The sequence below is a fragment of the Conger conger genome, chromosome 4 (assembly GCF_963514075.1).
Source record: "Conger conger chromosome 4, fConCon1.1, whole genome shotgun sequence".
Taxonomy (NCBI): domain Eukaryota; kingdom Metazoa; phylum Chordata; class Actinopteri; order Anguilliformes; family Congridae; genus Conger; species Conger conger.
In genome coordinates, this window is record NC_083763.1 from 23,627,519 (window position 1) to 23,644,728 (window position 17,210).

The window sequence follows — 17,210 nt, forward strand, 5'->3', positions numbered from 1 at the left end:
CTGAAACAACAATTTAATTTAATCACAGTTTTGTGAAAGCAATGCAAGGCTGTGTTTAATCAGTTGCTTGTTTCCAGAAGGCTGAACACTCAGCTGCAAAACAGCTTTATCAGGCAACTTTCTTTCAACTGGCCACTATCAGTGGCCTGATCCACATATGTTTATGAAGTGCAGCCCTGTGTGACCACTGGCAGTAACACTTAGCTTGTGCTAGGATATAGAGCGGTCAGGTGGAGAGAGATAAAGCCTTTTGCATGCTTTTTGTGATTTTTCATTTTGCAATGAACAGATTGGTAGGCTCTGTGTTCTGATGGACCTCGACATAACAAAATGGAGACCTGTTATTGTATTCATAAATCTTTATTAATCATTTTATTTGTTGTTGAGAATGCCATTTTTAGAAAACAAGTGAAATGAAAACATATAATACAAGGCTGACAATTTGATACTTTAACAGAGAATACTTGTTCCAGTGGAGTTCCAGGTTGTTCCATCCTTCTGTGTGCCAAAGCAGCAGCAGTGGAAATTTCCATGCATGCTAAGTCAAATGTAGCCATGGGGGGAGAGATGTTGAGAGGGGAGCCTTAACTCCTGGGATAAAACATAGCGTACTTGGAAGTACGGAATCCCAGCAAGTCCCTCATTTCATTACGGAATTTGGAGAGGTCCTGACGGAGATCATTGAGGTTCTCCACAGTGGCCTGGTCCGTGCTTTGCATCTTCTGGCGAGTGGAGGTTAGGTAGCGGTGAACCAGGCAACACATGATCTTCTGATAGTTCTCATCACGCTTCTGTTTCAGGTTCCTCCACTCCTGGATTCAATCAGACATGCTCAGTCAACATTTGCAGAGTTGACTACAAGTCAGTAATACTTTTAAAAATACTTTCAACAAAGACAGAAATCGAATGATTCCCAGTCCATTTTGTAATGAGGAACAAATTGCATTGGTTTATGGTTTTGGAGTAACATTCACTAGGTGTTTTGCCAGGTCTGATGCACTGCACAGGAAGGCTTATTCGGACTGTAGTTGCAGACAAACCAGAGGTTTCAGCAAGGGGATGAGAGGGTTTACCCTCTAACAAAGGCTCACTCACCCTCAGACTGTTCTGTCTCTTGACCTTGCCAGTGGACGTGTGTGAGCAGATCCACTTGCTCATGCTGGTCACCAGGTAGCAGACGGTTTTTGGGGAAGGGAGAATGTTGAAGGGGGGTGGCAGAGTGCACTTGTCGTCAAAGTAGCTAAGCCACAGCTTCGCCCTGGCAAACTTCCACTCCTTGTCCTCATGGTTCTGAATTGTGAAAGGGTGTTCAGAAAGTTAAGTAAGCTTTTAATTAAGCAATAACTCACAAAAGACAGTGGTATATTGTAAGTTTGTCACAGCTAAGGGATGTTGTTCAGCTTGATGTGCAGTGGAGGGTCACAACCCCCTTCACTCTGATGAAATTCCAATTACAAAAAAAAAGTTACTTTGTTTGCTATCTCGCTACAATTTAACTTCAACAAAGAGGATACATTAACATCACAGTTGATCTCTTCGACCCGATGAAAATAGAATAATATTTGGACTGCAACTGTTACTGAGACTGCTGTTCTTATGCATGAGTCCAGAAGGAGATATGTTACATCACAAGCTGCAGTGGGTCTAGCTCACCAACAGTCAAACCTAACAAGCTTAGTGTAAGAGTTTCTATTCCCCTGCCCTACAATCAATGAATATGTACAGTTAAATGTCCACAACAACCAACAGTGATTATGCTATCTTGCACTCACTTACTGTGGCTAGGTTTGTAGGTGAGGTTTTCCACCCGTGCATTAGCGTAATATCCTAGGCTGTGTTCATTATTAGCTAAATCAATACAGGATCCGATTTGTCCCATATTTTCCTTGCAAAAGTTCCAGTGAGAATGGTATCATTAGCGAGAACAACATAACCATGAATAAAATTAAACCGGTTTCACATGAAATATGGGGTCGGGTTGGTGGGGGGCTTTCCTTATTTTTTCATTTGGCAACCCTATTTGAGATAGCTAGCTAGCCAGCTAACTAGCTTTACTTATAGCTTTACCTGGCAATGTGAGACAGTTACAGTGGCTGAACATTTCTTTTAGTTAACAGAGCCAAATGAATGATAAAATCAATCTATTGTCTGAAATTACCCACAGGAAAAGGTCACATTCCACAAGCTTTGCCTCAGCAATATCACAGGAGAGGGAGTGCTGTTATGCTGTCTTGTATATCATAACACCCTTGACGATATACAGCATAACAGCACTCCCTCTCCTGTGATATTGCTTAAGTGAAGCTTGTGGAATGTGACATGGTCCAAAGACTTGAACAGTTAGTGGAGGTTCAAACCAATCAGTTTACCATGCTTTGGAAACTATTTGGATCAGGCCTATATAAAATTCAATGGACCTAATTTATGAAACGCATATAAAAAACACAACCGGATTCAACATTAAAATGGGCAAGGTTTCATTCAGGTAATCCTGATTAATTAATGCTTAATTAGAGTTGAATATAAATTCCATTCCAAATGTTGCTATAAATAGTGCGTACAAGTCATAGACTTCCGTTGCGTGATCCTTGTGACCGCTAACCCACATGAGCTCTGACCTGAAAGCTTGTTGACCTTTGTCCTTAATTAATTGTAAATAAGCCTTCACTGCGCAGCTCTGTATGAAGAAGATCTACTGCAATTTTTTGACTGCTCCTTCACCTTCTGCTCCCCACACCTCTAACCTTAATACCGCTAACACTGGCCATGACAATAAACCATGAAATATGCTGCTAGGAGCTGCATGGGTATTGCATGCATTTGTATGCACAAATGAAACATAACAAGATATACAGTAATGCAGCTTTCAGTAACTTACAGCAATCTGACGGAAGCTCTTGTGTAGCATCGCCACCAGAAGCTTGGTGAGGACGATAACCACCACAATGTTGTAGGTTCCCACGATGAGGGCACCCACGAAGGAGCGCCCTTCTTCATTGTAGGTGATTCTGGTAACGAACAGGGCCACATGGGCCAGGGAGAAGATGTACCAGAACAACGCATAGCAGGTGCCCATGAACCTGGAGCGAGAAATGCAAAATTGGCAGGTGATGACATGCATTGGGGTTTGCAGGGAAGAGGCTTTAATAGTGGTGGGTGCTACATACGTGTGGAAAGTGTCATTGCTCTGTCGCTGGCAGAAAATGCCCTCACAGTCTTTGGTCACACTCTTGGCAGGGTCCTTCTGGTCTTTTCCGTAGAGCTGAGTCAGCCCAATGGTGAAAGAGATGAGAACCAGTAGGAAGAGGCCCAGGAACTTCCCAAACTCCTGTAGCATTTGACCCATTGATATCTGTACACAAAATGACCGTAATCATCAACAGGATGGCTCCTCATCTGAGCTATTTTACCCTGAAGGAGTTCAGTGAGGCAGCATGTTCATATGTAGGCTACAGAGAGAAAATCTAAACATGTTCATACAAGTCTGCTTATTTTCATCATATTTTTTAGTTATCTTCTTTTACCATCAATTACAGTAACATACATTTAAATAATATTGTTTTTGCAGATTTGATGCTTTCTGAAGTGTGTCCTGTACCATCTGAAAACAACACAAACAACACAGAAGTCAGGACTAATATAACAAACCCCCCAGGTAAATATTGATTGAGCTGAGGTTGGAGGGAGGACAGAGTAGCTGTTCTGGGTTCTATGTCTATGTCACTATGAATAGCCCACAGAGCCCTCTATGGTGGTCTTCTGGCTCTGGATGAGTCCCCTTACTGCCCGTGCCTGAAGCACAGACCTGACTTTGTAGGAAAGTGAATACTGCGATTGACCATCCACTTTCCTGTGTAAAATCAACACTGGCTGTGAAAACCTGACCAGCTGGACAACTGTAAGTGTTTTTGTTTTTTTACATGAAACTACAAAGAGAATGGTTGGAGAGGCAGAATGTGTGATTCAGTTAATGATTTACATTTAGTTGGTGTTTCTGGGCTCACTGGCAGCATAACCCTTCCGGTCTACTGTACAAACATTGCAGGAATGCAGGGGGTCAGTCAGAGGAGTGTCCCTGATACTGTGGGGCACCCACACAGAGCGGAATGCACCAGGTTGAGTGCCTCAACCCTAAAACCCTTGAGCACCAAAATGAACACCCCCTTGACAAAACATGGCCCGTACCCCCCTCCTGTCTGTACAGTTTGTGACTCACATCCCATTCAACATACGGCCAATTAAGTCACTCCTACAAAGACAACCATTGGGTTTCAAGTCTTTCCTGGGATTGCACACCCTCTTGTCCCCTGGCTAGGATGGAATAATCCCAGAGATGTTAATCATTCCTCCGCCCACTCAAGGCCAGTCTGCGGCTGGACTGCACAGTCAGAGGTGGGAGTACAGTACACCAGTGGGTACGTGTCAGTGTGTGATGTCACTCATTGCCTTTCCATCCATGTACGCCAGAGTTGCAACAGTCAGTGAGCGAGCAGTAGGATAGCCCCATTGAGACACTATGACACTATGGGGAAAACAGCAGCAAGTTGTTATTGGCAGGATCCAGCTGTGCTACATGGTATTTAGACCCTGCAGCAGCAGAACACATCTGTAGAACAACAATAAGGAATATATAATGGAAAAAAAGTTGCTTCACTTAAACTTTTACTGCTACATTTACTTATGTAATATTTTGGCCATGATGTAACAGGCAAATTCCATTTTTAAGATGTTGTTTTGTATGTATAAGACAAAGAGTACAATTAATTAAATGAACTAATAAGAATGGGTTGACGCAGCCTGTGAATGAGAGAGCAACCAGAGATAGCACAGATCTTTCAAGGACAGAAAGAGAAAATATTAAAGCCAGATTGCAGTGATGGCTCAAGAAGAAACAATGAAAGCAAGAAAGGGCAAATAGAGAATCTACATTCTGCTTGGAGTGTTTAGAAGAGGTTTTGTTTCTGGCCTGGTTACTGGAATGTTGTGGGTGCTGGAGCTGGTTGAGAATGAAGTGCCATGTAGGCCATTGTTATCGTGACCAAATTGAAAAAATCATCCCAGTTACAAAAAGAACCTCTAGCAAGTCAGGTGAATGAAGCAGAGAGTATTTTCTTTTCAATTTACTGCATGGCAAGAGCAATCATTGCATGTATTATGTTTCATGTTAAGGCAAATTATAAACTGTTTCACTGACTGGTAATGATATCAATGAAAACCAGGGATCTGGCATGATGATGATGACAATGATAGTGTGGATAATGAGGATGACAGAAAGTACCTTACCTGTAAGGGCCCCAGGATGGAGCTGGTGGTGTACATGAAGAAGAGGCGCAGGTAACTCAGCACGTTGGCAAAGGCAAACAGCCCCTCCGCCACCAGGATGGGGTGGAACGCATCCCAGTTCTTCCTCTCTGTGTCCTCCACATTTTTGAACTAAGAACAAAATGCTGAATGTGAGTGAGCTACATAGGGCCTTTTCTGCTTCAATACATTGCTGATAAGAATGCTGATGTTGCAAAACAATTCACTAACCTGCATAATCTGAAATGAATCTAAAGATGTATTTATTTATTTATGAAACTTTTTGTCGCCAGGTTGGTCCCATTGAGATTAAAATCTCTTTTCCAAGAGCGAGAGAGCCAAGAAGGGCAGCAGTAAATATAGTTTCAGACACAACAAAGCTCACATCAAGATAACTGTTATGTTCCTGTTATCTGTCTGTTAGTTTATCTGTTTAATTTATTATTTTTCATTTCTTATCTGGTCTTCTGTTTATTCATACTGTACTATTCATTGCATATGTCATTCCCCTGTTATGTCTGTGTCTGAATGTTTTCGAGCCAGAGTCACTCCCCCATCTGCGTGCTGCACTATTCGGGTAGTTTCGGTAGTTTCCGGGTTTCAACGATTCCTTCCTAGTCTCGCATTCCTTACTTCCTGCTTTCTCGCTAGTTAATGTTGTATAGCACTATACTTACTAATAACCACTAACATAGATACTAATGTTAGTACTAATTATATTAACACACTTACTGTCTGTCTAACTAATTGCCTTTGCCCTTTTGTTTTGTCGTTTTCTGAGTTTTGGTTTTTGACATTCGTTTTGTATTTTCGACTTCCAGCCTGCCTTATTCTTTTTGTACTGTCGCACTTCTGATTTTTGGTTTTTGATCCTGGACTGTTTATTTACTTTTCTTTTGGCTACTCGATTTGGAACTGTTGTGTATTAGATCTACTGGCTTTGACTTCTGGACAGTAATAAACCACGTTTCGGATTATCCCTTGGTCTGCGCTTGGGTCTCTGACCAAACGTAACAGATAACAATCAAGCTTATCAATTTAAATTCAAGTGGTGTAGCCACAATAAGGTGCTGCTGTTGGGCCCTTTAGCAAGCGCCTAACCCCACATTGCTCCAGCGGGGACTGGCCCCTGGTGAGTCTAATCAACTGTGAGTCACTTTGGATAAAAGTGTTAGCTACTGTAAATAATGTAATGTTCTGAGTGCATAGCAATCATGTGGATAGATAAACATTAATATGTTGATCATAAAGCTATGTGAGAAGCCTGAGAGCCTCTGGTGTGGGACCTGCACATAGTCACCTTGCTGTGCGCCACCACTTTGAGCGCGAATGTGGCCAGGTAGAGCGAGTTCATGACGAAGCTCAGCTGGTTGCGAGACTCCTCCAGGAAGTCCTCCAGCCCCTCGTACCAGAGCCGCTTCACGTCGGACCACACCATTCCTAGGGAAGGAATCAACCGTTACCCCACACACAATGGCAGCACTGGTCAGCCAACGGTCTTCACGTCTGGAATTTCACAATCTCTCCCTGATTCAATATCCAGGCACTGAGCATTCCCACACGGAGACTCCGGGGAACGCGGTCCGACAGGGAAGCGGAAGCGGGCCCTGTCCGAGGTTGTGACGCAAATTCCGCTCCAAACCTCTCAGATCTGCTGAGATGTCATTCCCCGTGTCAGTATGGCATTATTGGTAGAACACCATGTTCCTATGCATACTGCCCCTTTCCATATGGAATACTGTACACAGGGTTGGTGCAGATTGATGAGAACAGATGTGCACAACTCCATGGCCTGTTCTGCCTTTAAACCAACATGAATAAAAGCTACACTCGTTAATCAGCGGTTCATAAATACGTTTCACAGCTGGGTAACTCAGAGCTGCCCGGCAGTCCCGTGAATCGCTATATACCGCCAAAGGGATCGGCAAATTAAATCTTTGCACGGACCAGTTGCACAAATAACTTTCTCCGGTATTTGCAAAGCCCCAGGCCTGGGATTAACTTTCAGCGTTCTGGCTGAGGCAGCCAGCGCAGATAGAAATAGATGCAATCTTTAATCGGATGTGGTTTATAAAGCTCTATATGGCGGTGGAGTTAACCGCTAGGGTCCGCTAACAGAGTGCTCCTCCACTCTCACCTCCTACAGATCTCCTCTAGTCACACTTGTTTGTTCAGAGGATTTATTACATGTGCCATTTTGTTTTTGTAAAAGGAAATATAAACAAGTAATTATCCCATTGTGAAAGGCCTCTAGCTCCAGGGGTGAAGTGCACTGTGGGGGAAAATCAGCACAATGAGAACCAAATGACGCAGTAACACAGTAGACAGCGTGGCCTGTCTGCCTGCAGGGTCCACAGGGCAGCACAGTGAAAAAAACATTCATGACATTCATCCAGAGCACAATGGACTGATATTGATCTCAGTGTTCACCACACATGGTCCATCACTACTGCCCACAAACCAACTGTGAATTCACATTCACGCATTCACAGAGTACACTGCTCCATAAAAACATTTGGGCAGCCGAGCTAGAGTGTTCCTAATTCCCTGGCTGAAAAGGCCTACTGGAGAAGCTTCAGCCTGGGGACTCCTGCAGCAGCAGGGTAGAGGGCGCTCGGCACAAACCCACCGATAATCCAGAGGATGAGCAGGTAGTCGATCAACTCCAGGGGCGGGCCCATGGTGTTCTTTTTGCCCTCGTTGTACACCAGCGAGTAGAGGTTGAGCAGCAGCAGGAAGGTGAAGTAGGAGGCGCTGTGGATGATGAACTTGACGAAGGGTGTGTGGATGACCTGGCCCACGCGTGAGCGGGGCACGAATAGGTAGCAGAGGGATAGGAGCGGCCACAGCATCGTCACGGTAAGCACCGTTAGGATCTTCAGGCACGTGTGCTTTCGTCTGTAGCTTGCCGTCTCGCCGAACCACACGGTGTTGAGGAACTGCTGGCAGTTGGACTGTGCTACAAACTGGGGACACGCATGAAGGTAGAATGGTAATAAATTACATTACATTACTGGCATTTGGCATATCTGACACTCTCTTTCAGAGCAACATACAATAAAAAGTGTATAAATCAGGGTTAAGGATAACAGTAACCCTAGAGATGACGGGTAAATATTCCTGCAAACTAGCTAAGTCTGTTAAGGGAAATTGCACAATAGCAAAACACAATAAGTACAACTCAGCAAAATAACAGGATGATTGCGGAGGGATAAACAAAGGCAGGGGAAGGGATATGAGAGAAAAAACAGATAGTCAGAGAAACAACCCAGTCCAGTTTATTCCCAACAATAAATCTGATCTCTACAGATGACTATTATTATTCTCATCAAACATTTGTCATTTGGCTGTGTGCAGCTGCGCTCTGTCCAACTAGCAAGTTCCAATGATAATAACACATTACATGCTAATTGCGCTACATGACATGCTTTTTCCTGCCAATGATAATTTACACCCAGGCGGACATAGATTGAAGTGAAGAACAGCCGCACCATCTGTCTCTATGCAGACAAACAGACCTCATGAGCAGCTCAATGATATATTTCCCAAACACACGGAGCAGGAAAGGCTCTTGTAGTTAACCTGCCCACTATCTTGAGTAAAGAGAGGATATAACTCAAGCAAGCTTTACTCTGCTGCTCTGTTGGGTAATGCATACAGGAAGAACTGCTTCTAGCCTGAGATTTAGTGCAATAACAGTAATTCCACTGAGGAAAATTAAAATCTGTGGATTGCATCTGAGGCACATCATCTTGACAGTCTTAAAATTTTGTGTTGTAAAAGCTACAATACTTATATAAAGAATTTACCTGGAAGTGCTTTAAGGCTTGCACTCAATGCAATTGCCTTTTGTAACATATATGTAGTGCCACTTTGGTATTTGAGGGACATAATGTAAGTTGAAACCAGGTGTTTCTACACACGTGTGGTTCATCAAATAATTAAATAAATAAAATCTTGGCATGCTCAGGGTCATGTACAAAAATTCAGGATAAGACCCCAGTGACTTGGGGAATGTTTGGAACAAGCTTCATTGATGAAGACAGCAAAACTTGCTGATGTTTCATAAGAAACTGTGTCTGAAGTGATTTTGACATGGAAGTGGGAAAGACATCATCAACCATGGGCGATGGTGGTTGGAAGCTGTGGATGGACAGAGAGTACAGATGAATGGTGGTACATGCCTGAAAGTTGTGTGGTGGAACACACAAGACTAACTACATGTGGGCCCCTGTCTGGACCCCACACAATGGTGGCAGTTATCTTTTTGGTGGAATGAGCTGACCCTGGATCATTTCTGTAGAGAAAAAAGCTCACAGAACCCCCTTACAAAGATGACCCTAGCGTGTCAAGCTTGGCAACACCTCACCTCTTTCTGGTTATACTTGATAGCCAGTTTGAGACGGCTGAGGTTCATACGCTCCTCCAGTAGGCCCCTCTTGTCCATGTGTTCATCACTGGATGTGTGGTTGAGGATGACCTCTAATTCCCTTGAGTTGCGCGCCTGAGCCAGGAGGTCTTTGGCAAACATTTTACACTGCTTAGCCAACTCCTCATAGTCATTTCTGCCCAGGGAGAAAAATAACAGAACTGGTTTCTTCCAGAGCAGACAACAGCAGTACATGAATAAGTCATACTGTTCTCCTGTACCTTCAGACAATCCATACCGTGAAGGGAGTCTGTGCAAGTGATAACTGAATACAGGCATGTCTTGAAGTGTTTGCTGTTGATTTAGAAACGTGCCTATTTGACACAGTACTTACACACAAGACTAATATAGTCAAGTATTATTAGCAGTGGGAAATCCAGATTTAGTAAGTAAAAGTCCTCCCCAGTAAATTGGGACAATGACCTGAATTTGCTAATTAGGACAATTCTTTAGCCAGGAGGTAGAACTAATTAATTAAATGAGCTCGCTGAGTTCATTGGTGGAAGAAACACATGGCAGGACTTTCTTACTAGCTACCATGACTCAAACAATTCCCCAAACATGTTCCTTTGTTGAATCTGTCTGCACCATTGGCTGTCTGTACAAATAACATTCCCCCGCATTAAACAGACCTCTAGGCCCATGGTTTATGCGCTCTCTCTCTCTCTCTCTCTCTCTCTCTCTCTCTCTCTCTCTCTCTCTCCCTCTCTCTCTCTCTCTCTCTCTCTCTCTCTCTCTCTCTCTCTCTCAAACATTTAACACTGTGAAGAATATTGCTTCAGGGTTCAGCTACACAATTTACGTATACATACATTCGCCAAGCCTGCTCATTCCTGTTCAGAAAGAGAGGTGAAAAGCCCTTCTTTGCTTGTGAACAGGGTTTGTCTGTGTGGTTTTCCTGGCTGGAAACTTGTTTTTGGTGATTCAGCTGGGAGCGGAGCATGATAGTGGCCGTGAGTCAGCGGTCTCCAGGCCATCCTGCCAGTACCTGAATTCCACTTCGACAAGGCTGAGCTCCTTGAGGTCAGAGCTCAGTTCAAATGCCCGTAAAATGGGGTCTTCCTCTGTCAGCATGATCAAGGAGGGGCTGGCCAGACAGCGGTAGATATCCAGACGAAACCTGAGAAAGTGAAGAGGGAAAGGCAGAGAGAGAGAGAGAGGAGTGCAAGGTTGTGGGTGAGATGCTGCATTCTCTTGTTGCCATGGACACCATCATTTAATGATGTCACTCCTGTCTGAGGATGCCAAATGGAACTGCGTTATGGATCTCTGTGGAAGGAGTGGATGTTGGTGTTCAAGGCTGGATGCCTCGAAGACAGTGAGCTTTAAGTTCAATTGCACCCCCTGGATGCAGGACAACACTACTGCAGGGCCCCTGGACTAATTCTCTGTGAAGCACCATATTAAGCCCGGGGCGACCATTATAATGCATACCCTGAGTCAGTCTGGAGGCAGAACAAATTACCTTTCAGTGTCTGAGATGGGACATGATTTCATCGTGTTTTCCATGAAGATGGTGAGCCCGTCCTTGGAAGTAGTGCCATGTTTGAATAAGATTTCCCAACAAAGTCCTCTTACATTGTTCCACAGGAGTATCTGTATGTTGTATAAGCTTACTAAGCCGTGTGCTGCACACCTCTCCTGTTTGAATACCATGGTGAGAGAGAAAGCAGCACTCCCACAAGTCATGTACGGCACTCCATTACATGTGTTTCCTTGTGTTGTCTTCAACCATGGGCGGTATATCTTGTTTTTGTGATTACTGTGACTTCCCAAACTTCCCTAAATCCCTTCTAAAGCTCTGTGCGTTCTCTGTGGGTGATTTAGGGTACCACATTTAAAATGTCGGCCATCTGCAATAATGCTGACCACAATAAACAAAATAGACTGATTGAAGACATACCAGAGCACAGTGTCTTTATACTCGCATTTACTTTGAGTTCACAGGGAACCACACACCACAGATACCCAACATCTTATCCAGAGCGACATACAGTTGATTAGAGCAAGCAGGAGACAATCCTACCCTGGAGCATTGCAGGGTTGAGAGCCCAACGGCTGTACAGATCTTATTGTGGCTACACCGGGGATTGAACCACCGACCTTGTGGGTCCCAGTCATGTACCTTAACCACTACTCTACAGGCCGCCCTACATGAGTGGCTCTCTCCATTAATGACTCTTCAATCTGCAGACTATAGGGGAGGAATCGTGGGAACAACAAGCCTGACGGTGATGGAGAGCAGAGGGGGGAAGGGCGGTGTTCGGGGCTGCCACCTGCCTGGAGTGGCGCAGGCTGTCTTTCTTGTTCTTGGCATTGCAGAGGGTGCATTCGCACCCCACAGCGTGCGGCCGGGGCAGGGAGATGTCCTGCTTCAGCAGCATGGTCAGGATCTCATAGTTGTTCCGGTGGGCTGCAAGGATGACCGGGGCCACATCCATTGTGGTGGAGTACTCTGGGTTCTGGATACGCTGCATCAGTTTCTATGGGGCAGAAAGACCCACCCAAAGCCCTTAGTATCCAGCCCAAATCAGTCAGCTCTGTCCCTTCAAACTGCATCTGGACACAACAACATCTGACCTCACAACAATGACTGCACCACACCACCAGATGCTCTACAATCTGTATCTCATTCTATCAATGCCTGGAAACTCAATACCTGAGAGTGTTTTAGTGGAAACGTCCGTTGAAATCTTGTAGAAAGGTGTAATTCTTAGACATTGTGTTTTATGAAAATCTTGAAAGAGGTCAGACTCAGTGATGATGACATGCATGCAGAGTTACTCAACACATTCTGAAATAATACCTAATAATACAAAGTATTTATCATATTACATACTGCCATGGGAGTGTGCTGTTCTGTAAACAAATAAGATAAATACTTTGAAGGGAAGTCATAAGAGTTATTTAACCAAATAAGATCCTCTTTGACCAAAATAAATGATCGTATAGTGATTGAACAGAACCTATCTTTCTAAGATATTTGTTTACAGTTATTTAAACAAATCCTCTGTGATATGAGAGATAATGACCAATTATTAATTGGAGTAGCTGGTCTATGGGGCGACATGGCTCAGGCAGTAAGAACAGTCACCTGGCAGTCGGAGGGTTGCTGGTTCGATCCCCCGCCCGGGCTGTGTTGAAGTGTCCCTAAGCAAGACACCCAACCCCCAACTGCTCCTGATGAGCCGGTCGGTGCCTTGCATGGCAGCCAATCGCTGTCGGTGTGTGAGTGTGTGTATGAATGGGTGAATGAGAAGCATCAATTGTACAGCGCTTTGGATAAAGGTGCTATATAAATGCCAACCATTTACCATTTAAGAAGCTAAATCCTATTGAATCAGACTGGTGCTCAAAATTGTCCCTGACAGCCATGTTACCAAGCCTTTTGAGAGTGCTGGAGGGGAAGGGAACTGGAAAGGAAGCTAACCGCAATAGAGGGCTTGGAGGCCCTCCGTGGGCGATGGTTTAGCAGGATGTCAACAGCTCCCACCACCTCGGAGTCTATGGCCACTAACAGGGCATCTGTCGCCTGGGTAAAAAAGGCAGAGGAGGAAAACTGTAACACAATTTCCTTGCAGATAACGGTTCCATTAGGCTATTAAGAATGTTTAATTTTGTAGCTAGTTCATATAATATAATGTTTATAGTAGGTAAGGATACCTTACACATGGTTCACCCTTCCAAGCATGGCCTGTTGCTCCCAAAGAGAGTGTTTGGTGTGAGTACGCCTAAAGGCAGGAGCAACTCTGTGTGTGTGTATATGTGTGCATGTGTGTGTGTGTGTGTGCGTGTGTGTGTGTGCATATATTTGTGTGTGTGTGTGTGCATTTATTTATGTGTGTGTGTGTGTGTGTGTGTGTATGTGTTTCAGCACCTGACAGCCATGTTCCAGCAGAAGTTGCAGGATGTCCAGGTTCTCATTCTCTATGGCGATGGTGACGGCATCACGCCCCAGCACATCCACACAATTAATGTTCAGCTCACCAAGTTTCTTTTCCTCCAGTAGTTTTTTCACCATGTAGTAGTCACCTTTACACCAAGAGACATCTTTGCCTCACACATGTACCCATATGCATATGCAAAAACACAAGCATACACATACACAAACACGTTTGCATGCACACACGCATGCGCACACACACACACACACACACACAGCAAGAGATTGCAGGCAGGCTATACTCCAGTCCTTTCATCTGATGACAACTGAAACAATAACATCTCCTTGCAAGGACAGACTGCAAGAATTTAAGTGTGTCTTTATATGGTACTGTGAGACAGTGCTGATTGCCCTCTCAGTCTCAGCCGCAAGAGCTAAGAACAGATATTGCTTTGCAGCCAACCCTCATATTGTCTTTCACTGTAATGAAATAACCCATTGAAACCAGTGCATGTGACCACAAGGTTTATGAGCCATAGACATACACTTTCAGAGATCAAGTCTGCTTTGTATACTCTAGACACATACAATAGTATACTCTATACTCTGTTTTGTGTAGTCTAGATACATAGCTCAATCTGTATCATAGTGAAATCTGTGTTTGATATCAACAATTAGAAACCATCAATTGAAACCTAATGCATTATCTTTAGTTATTCCAGCAGCCTATACACAGCTGAAGCCAGGTGGCTTAAATAATTCAAATTGGTTGCCATGAAGATGGAAAAGAGATTAAAATGGAGCAATCTAAAAATGCACAGATCTTATGCTTTGACAAGACAACTATAAATGTAACTAGTGAATGTTCCCTCTGGGTGAAATTCCTCTGAGCATTCGAACAGCTGGATGTAGCAATCAGCACCCAAAGGCAGTCTTTCTCACATGAAGGTAAGCAGATTTAATGCAAACATTACAAGTGATGTGGTTTTAATGTAGCGTTCAATTATGAACACCCTCAAAGCAAATACATTAAATACATAAAGACATGCCTAGCTTGTACGTAACTGTATTGTTCGTATAGTTAAAAATTATATCAACTTACCTGGTATCTAAAGTGACAAGATATTTTGTCAAATTCAAATCAAACATTATTATTATTCATATTATTATTATCAATAATAGCTGCAGCAGAAGTTAGTAAAAGCAGTAGCGTATGTCGCAGGAATGGCAGCAGCTTACAATAGTGTCTTAAGTTCATATTATCTAATTAGTTCTACAAACGATTTGATCACATACATTTTGACCACACACAGTAATGTTTTGTTATTTTCTGATAAATACTGAAATTATAATAGCTTGGCTGATTTGTTCAATAACAACAGCTCACTGCTTCTCCGTCAGTTCTGATTGTACTCTGTTACAATGAGAGAAAACGTTCCTACACCTAGGACTACCACAATACATTTTATCACTGACCTTTCTCGCATGCCAGTAAAAACAGCTTTTCGTCTAGGGTCGTCTCTTCTTTCACCTCTCTCACGTCTTTGAGGGCCAGATATTTGTCCGGAGAAGAGGTGTCCGTGCTCTGATAAAGAGCGGCCATTACGACGGAGAGCGAGTACGGCAACACATTGATGTGCATCCCACTAGACCAAAGCGTCCATTTAAACAAGAAACCTCCTCACATTGGTGTGGAAAAGGAATTGCGCTTTTATCCTTTCCCAAAATACAGCAATGTTCAACGTCAGTGAAAATGGCGATGCAAATCGCTTAGATTTATTGCCACCTTCGTTCCCGGCACAAACATCGGTACGTAGCATCTGCTTTTTACGCGAGGTTTGTTTAATGTATTACTGACTCTTCTCTTATCTATAGCTACAGACGTAGTAAAACCGAACGGACGTATTGGCAACGAATATCTTTTTGCGCGCGTCAAAATGTTTACAGAGATCTCACGCATGTAACTTCATCCTTGTGACAGCCTCTCTGTGCGTTCTGGTCCTGATGGTGCTGGTGCAGTGCTTTACGCATGTGCAGTGCACCTGCCTGTTCATCTCACGGGCGCCCCATCTGCAGTTCCAGGCCAAAACAAAACAACAAACGTGAAATTAGTTGACCACAGTAGGTAAGCAACGTTTGACACTATTTATGACAGATTATGTACACTGACTCCGGCTTGTTTCCATATTGGGACACGATGGCAATGATACATTATCAGAACGGAAATTAGTTATATAACCCCATGTAAACCCCTAATTTGGTGAATATTAAATAAAATTCTTTAAAAAAAAATCTAAATGTCAGAAAAATATGGCAGACGCAAATGGAATCAGGAATATCTGTTTTGTTTGCCATAAGCCAAGGAACCTGGGAAAAAAACAACTTTGGTTCTGAACCAAACGGTTCAGGAGTTATTGGCTGAAATATAAATGGCTGCGTTACAGCGCCACCATGTGTCCGATAGGCATCATTGCGATAACCTGAGTATGGTAGACTAATGGAACCTACGTGTCGAGTTTTTGGCACCCATTTACTTTTAGCAAAGAAAAAAAAACATAAATATAGTATATATATATACATTCTTTTGCTGTTGTAGCATATCCACGTAGAGGTTTGATGTGTTGTCTGTTCACTGGATGTTTTCTCTGCAAACTCTAGAGACTATTGTGCATGAAAATCACAGGAGATCACCATTTTCTGACATTCTCAAACCACCCTGTCTGGCACCAAAAAATCATTCCACGGTCAAAGTCACTTAGATCACATTTCTTCCCCATTCTGACATTTGGTCTGAATAACAGCTGAACATCTTGTCCACATTTGCATGCATTTATGCATTCAGTTGCTGCCACATGATTGGCTGATTAAATATTTGCATTAACAAGCTGGTGTACAGGTCTACCGAATAAATTGCTCGCTGAGTGTATACGTGTATACATATTCCATTTTCTGACAAATGAAAGATTGTTTGATTCCGACAAATCATAATAATAATAAATAATAAAGCACACTGCTTTACACATGCAGGAAAATAAAACTAATTTTAATAACAATTATTTTTTCGTTTACAGCATTATTGTGCATATTTATCAAAGTCAATAATTCTGGAGCTCACTGTTTATAGAAGTGAGTGAGTATCTAGGTGTAATGAAGCAAATCAGATTATATTTTAAACTGGTTGTGGTTTATTATAATGGGAATGAATACATGAATGAACAATTTGATTAGACATTCTAATTATGATTTATACATTAACAGGTATTTTATTCATCACACTGCATAAATGAATGTGAAAGCAAAGACAGTGGAACAAATGACCATGTTTTGCTTCCATAGCATGGACATCTATTGCAAGTTCATAATCTGGACTGTTTTGTAACTGCTTTGTACTGTAAACCCTGTCCACTGGCTTCATGTTTTTGTTATCCTTCATTGCATATACTTTTTCATTGCAAATTGCAATTTGCAGATGCAAATAACAATTTAATATTTAGTGGTCATATTTGACACAGACTCAAAAGGGTTCTGAAAAGGCTTATGAATACATCCCATGCCATTTTCACTGTCCCTTTCATCAAGCTATCAGTGCTATCTGTC

The 17,210-nt window shown here is 42.9% G+C and overlaps 1 protein-coding gene across 1 annotated transcript; it reads right to left on the reverse strand.

Moving 5' to 3' along the window:
* Nucleotides 1-341: 341 nt before the first annotated feature.
* On the reverse strand, nt 342-15,620 carry trpc1 (transient receptor potential cation channel, subfamily C, member 1). The gene is made up of 13 exons (XM_061240770.1): nt 15,090-15,620; nt 13,608-13,762; nt 13,161-13,262; nt 12,011-12,213; nt 10,719-10,850; nt 9,671-9,866; nt 7,931-8,267; nt 6,602-6,741; nt 5,284-5,433; nt 3,168-3,352; nt 2,879-3,080; nt 1,096-1,290; nt 342-812 (listed from the first exon to the last, which is right to left on the reverse strand). Exons 1-13 carry the CDS (start codon nt 15,253-15,255, stop codon nt 585-587), a joined length of 2,391 nt encoding a protein of 796 aa, XP_061096754.1. The 5' UTR covers nt 15,256-15,620; the 3' UTR covers nt 342-584.
* Nucleotides 15,621-17,210: the final 1,590 nt, after the last annotated feature.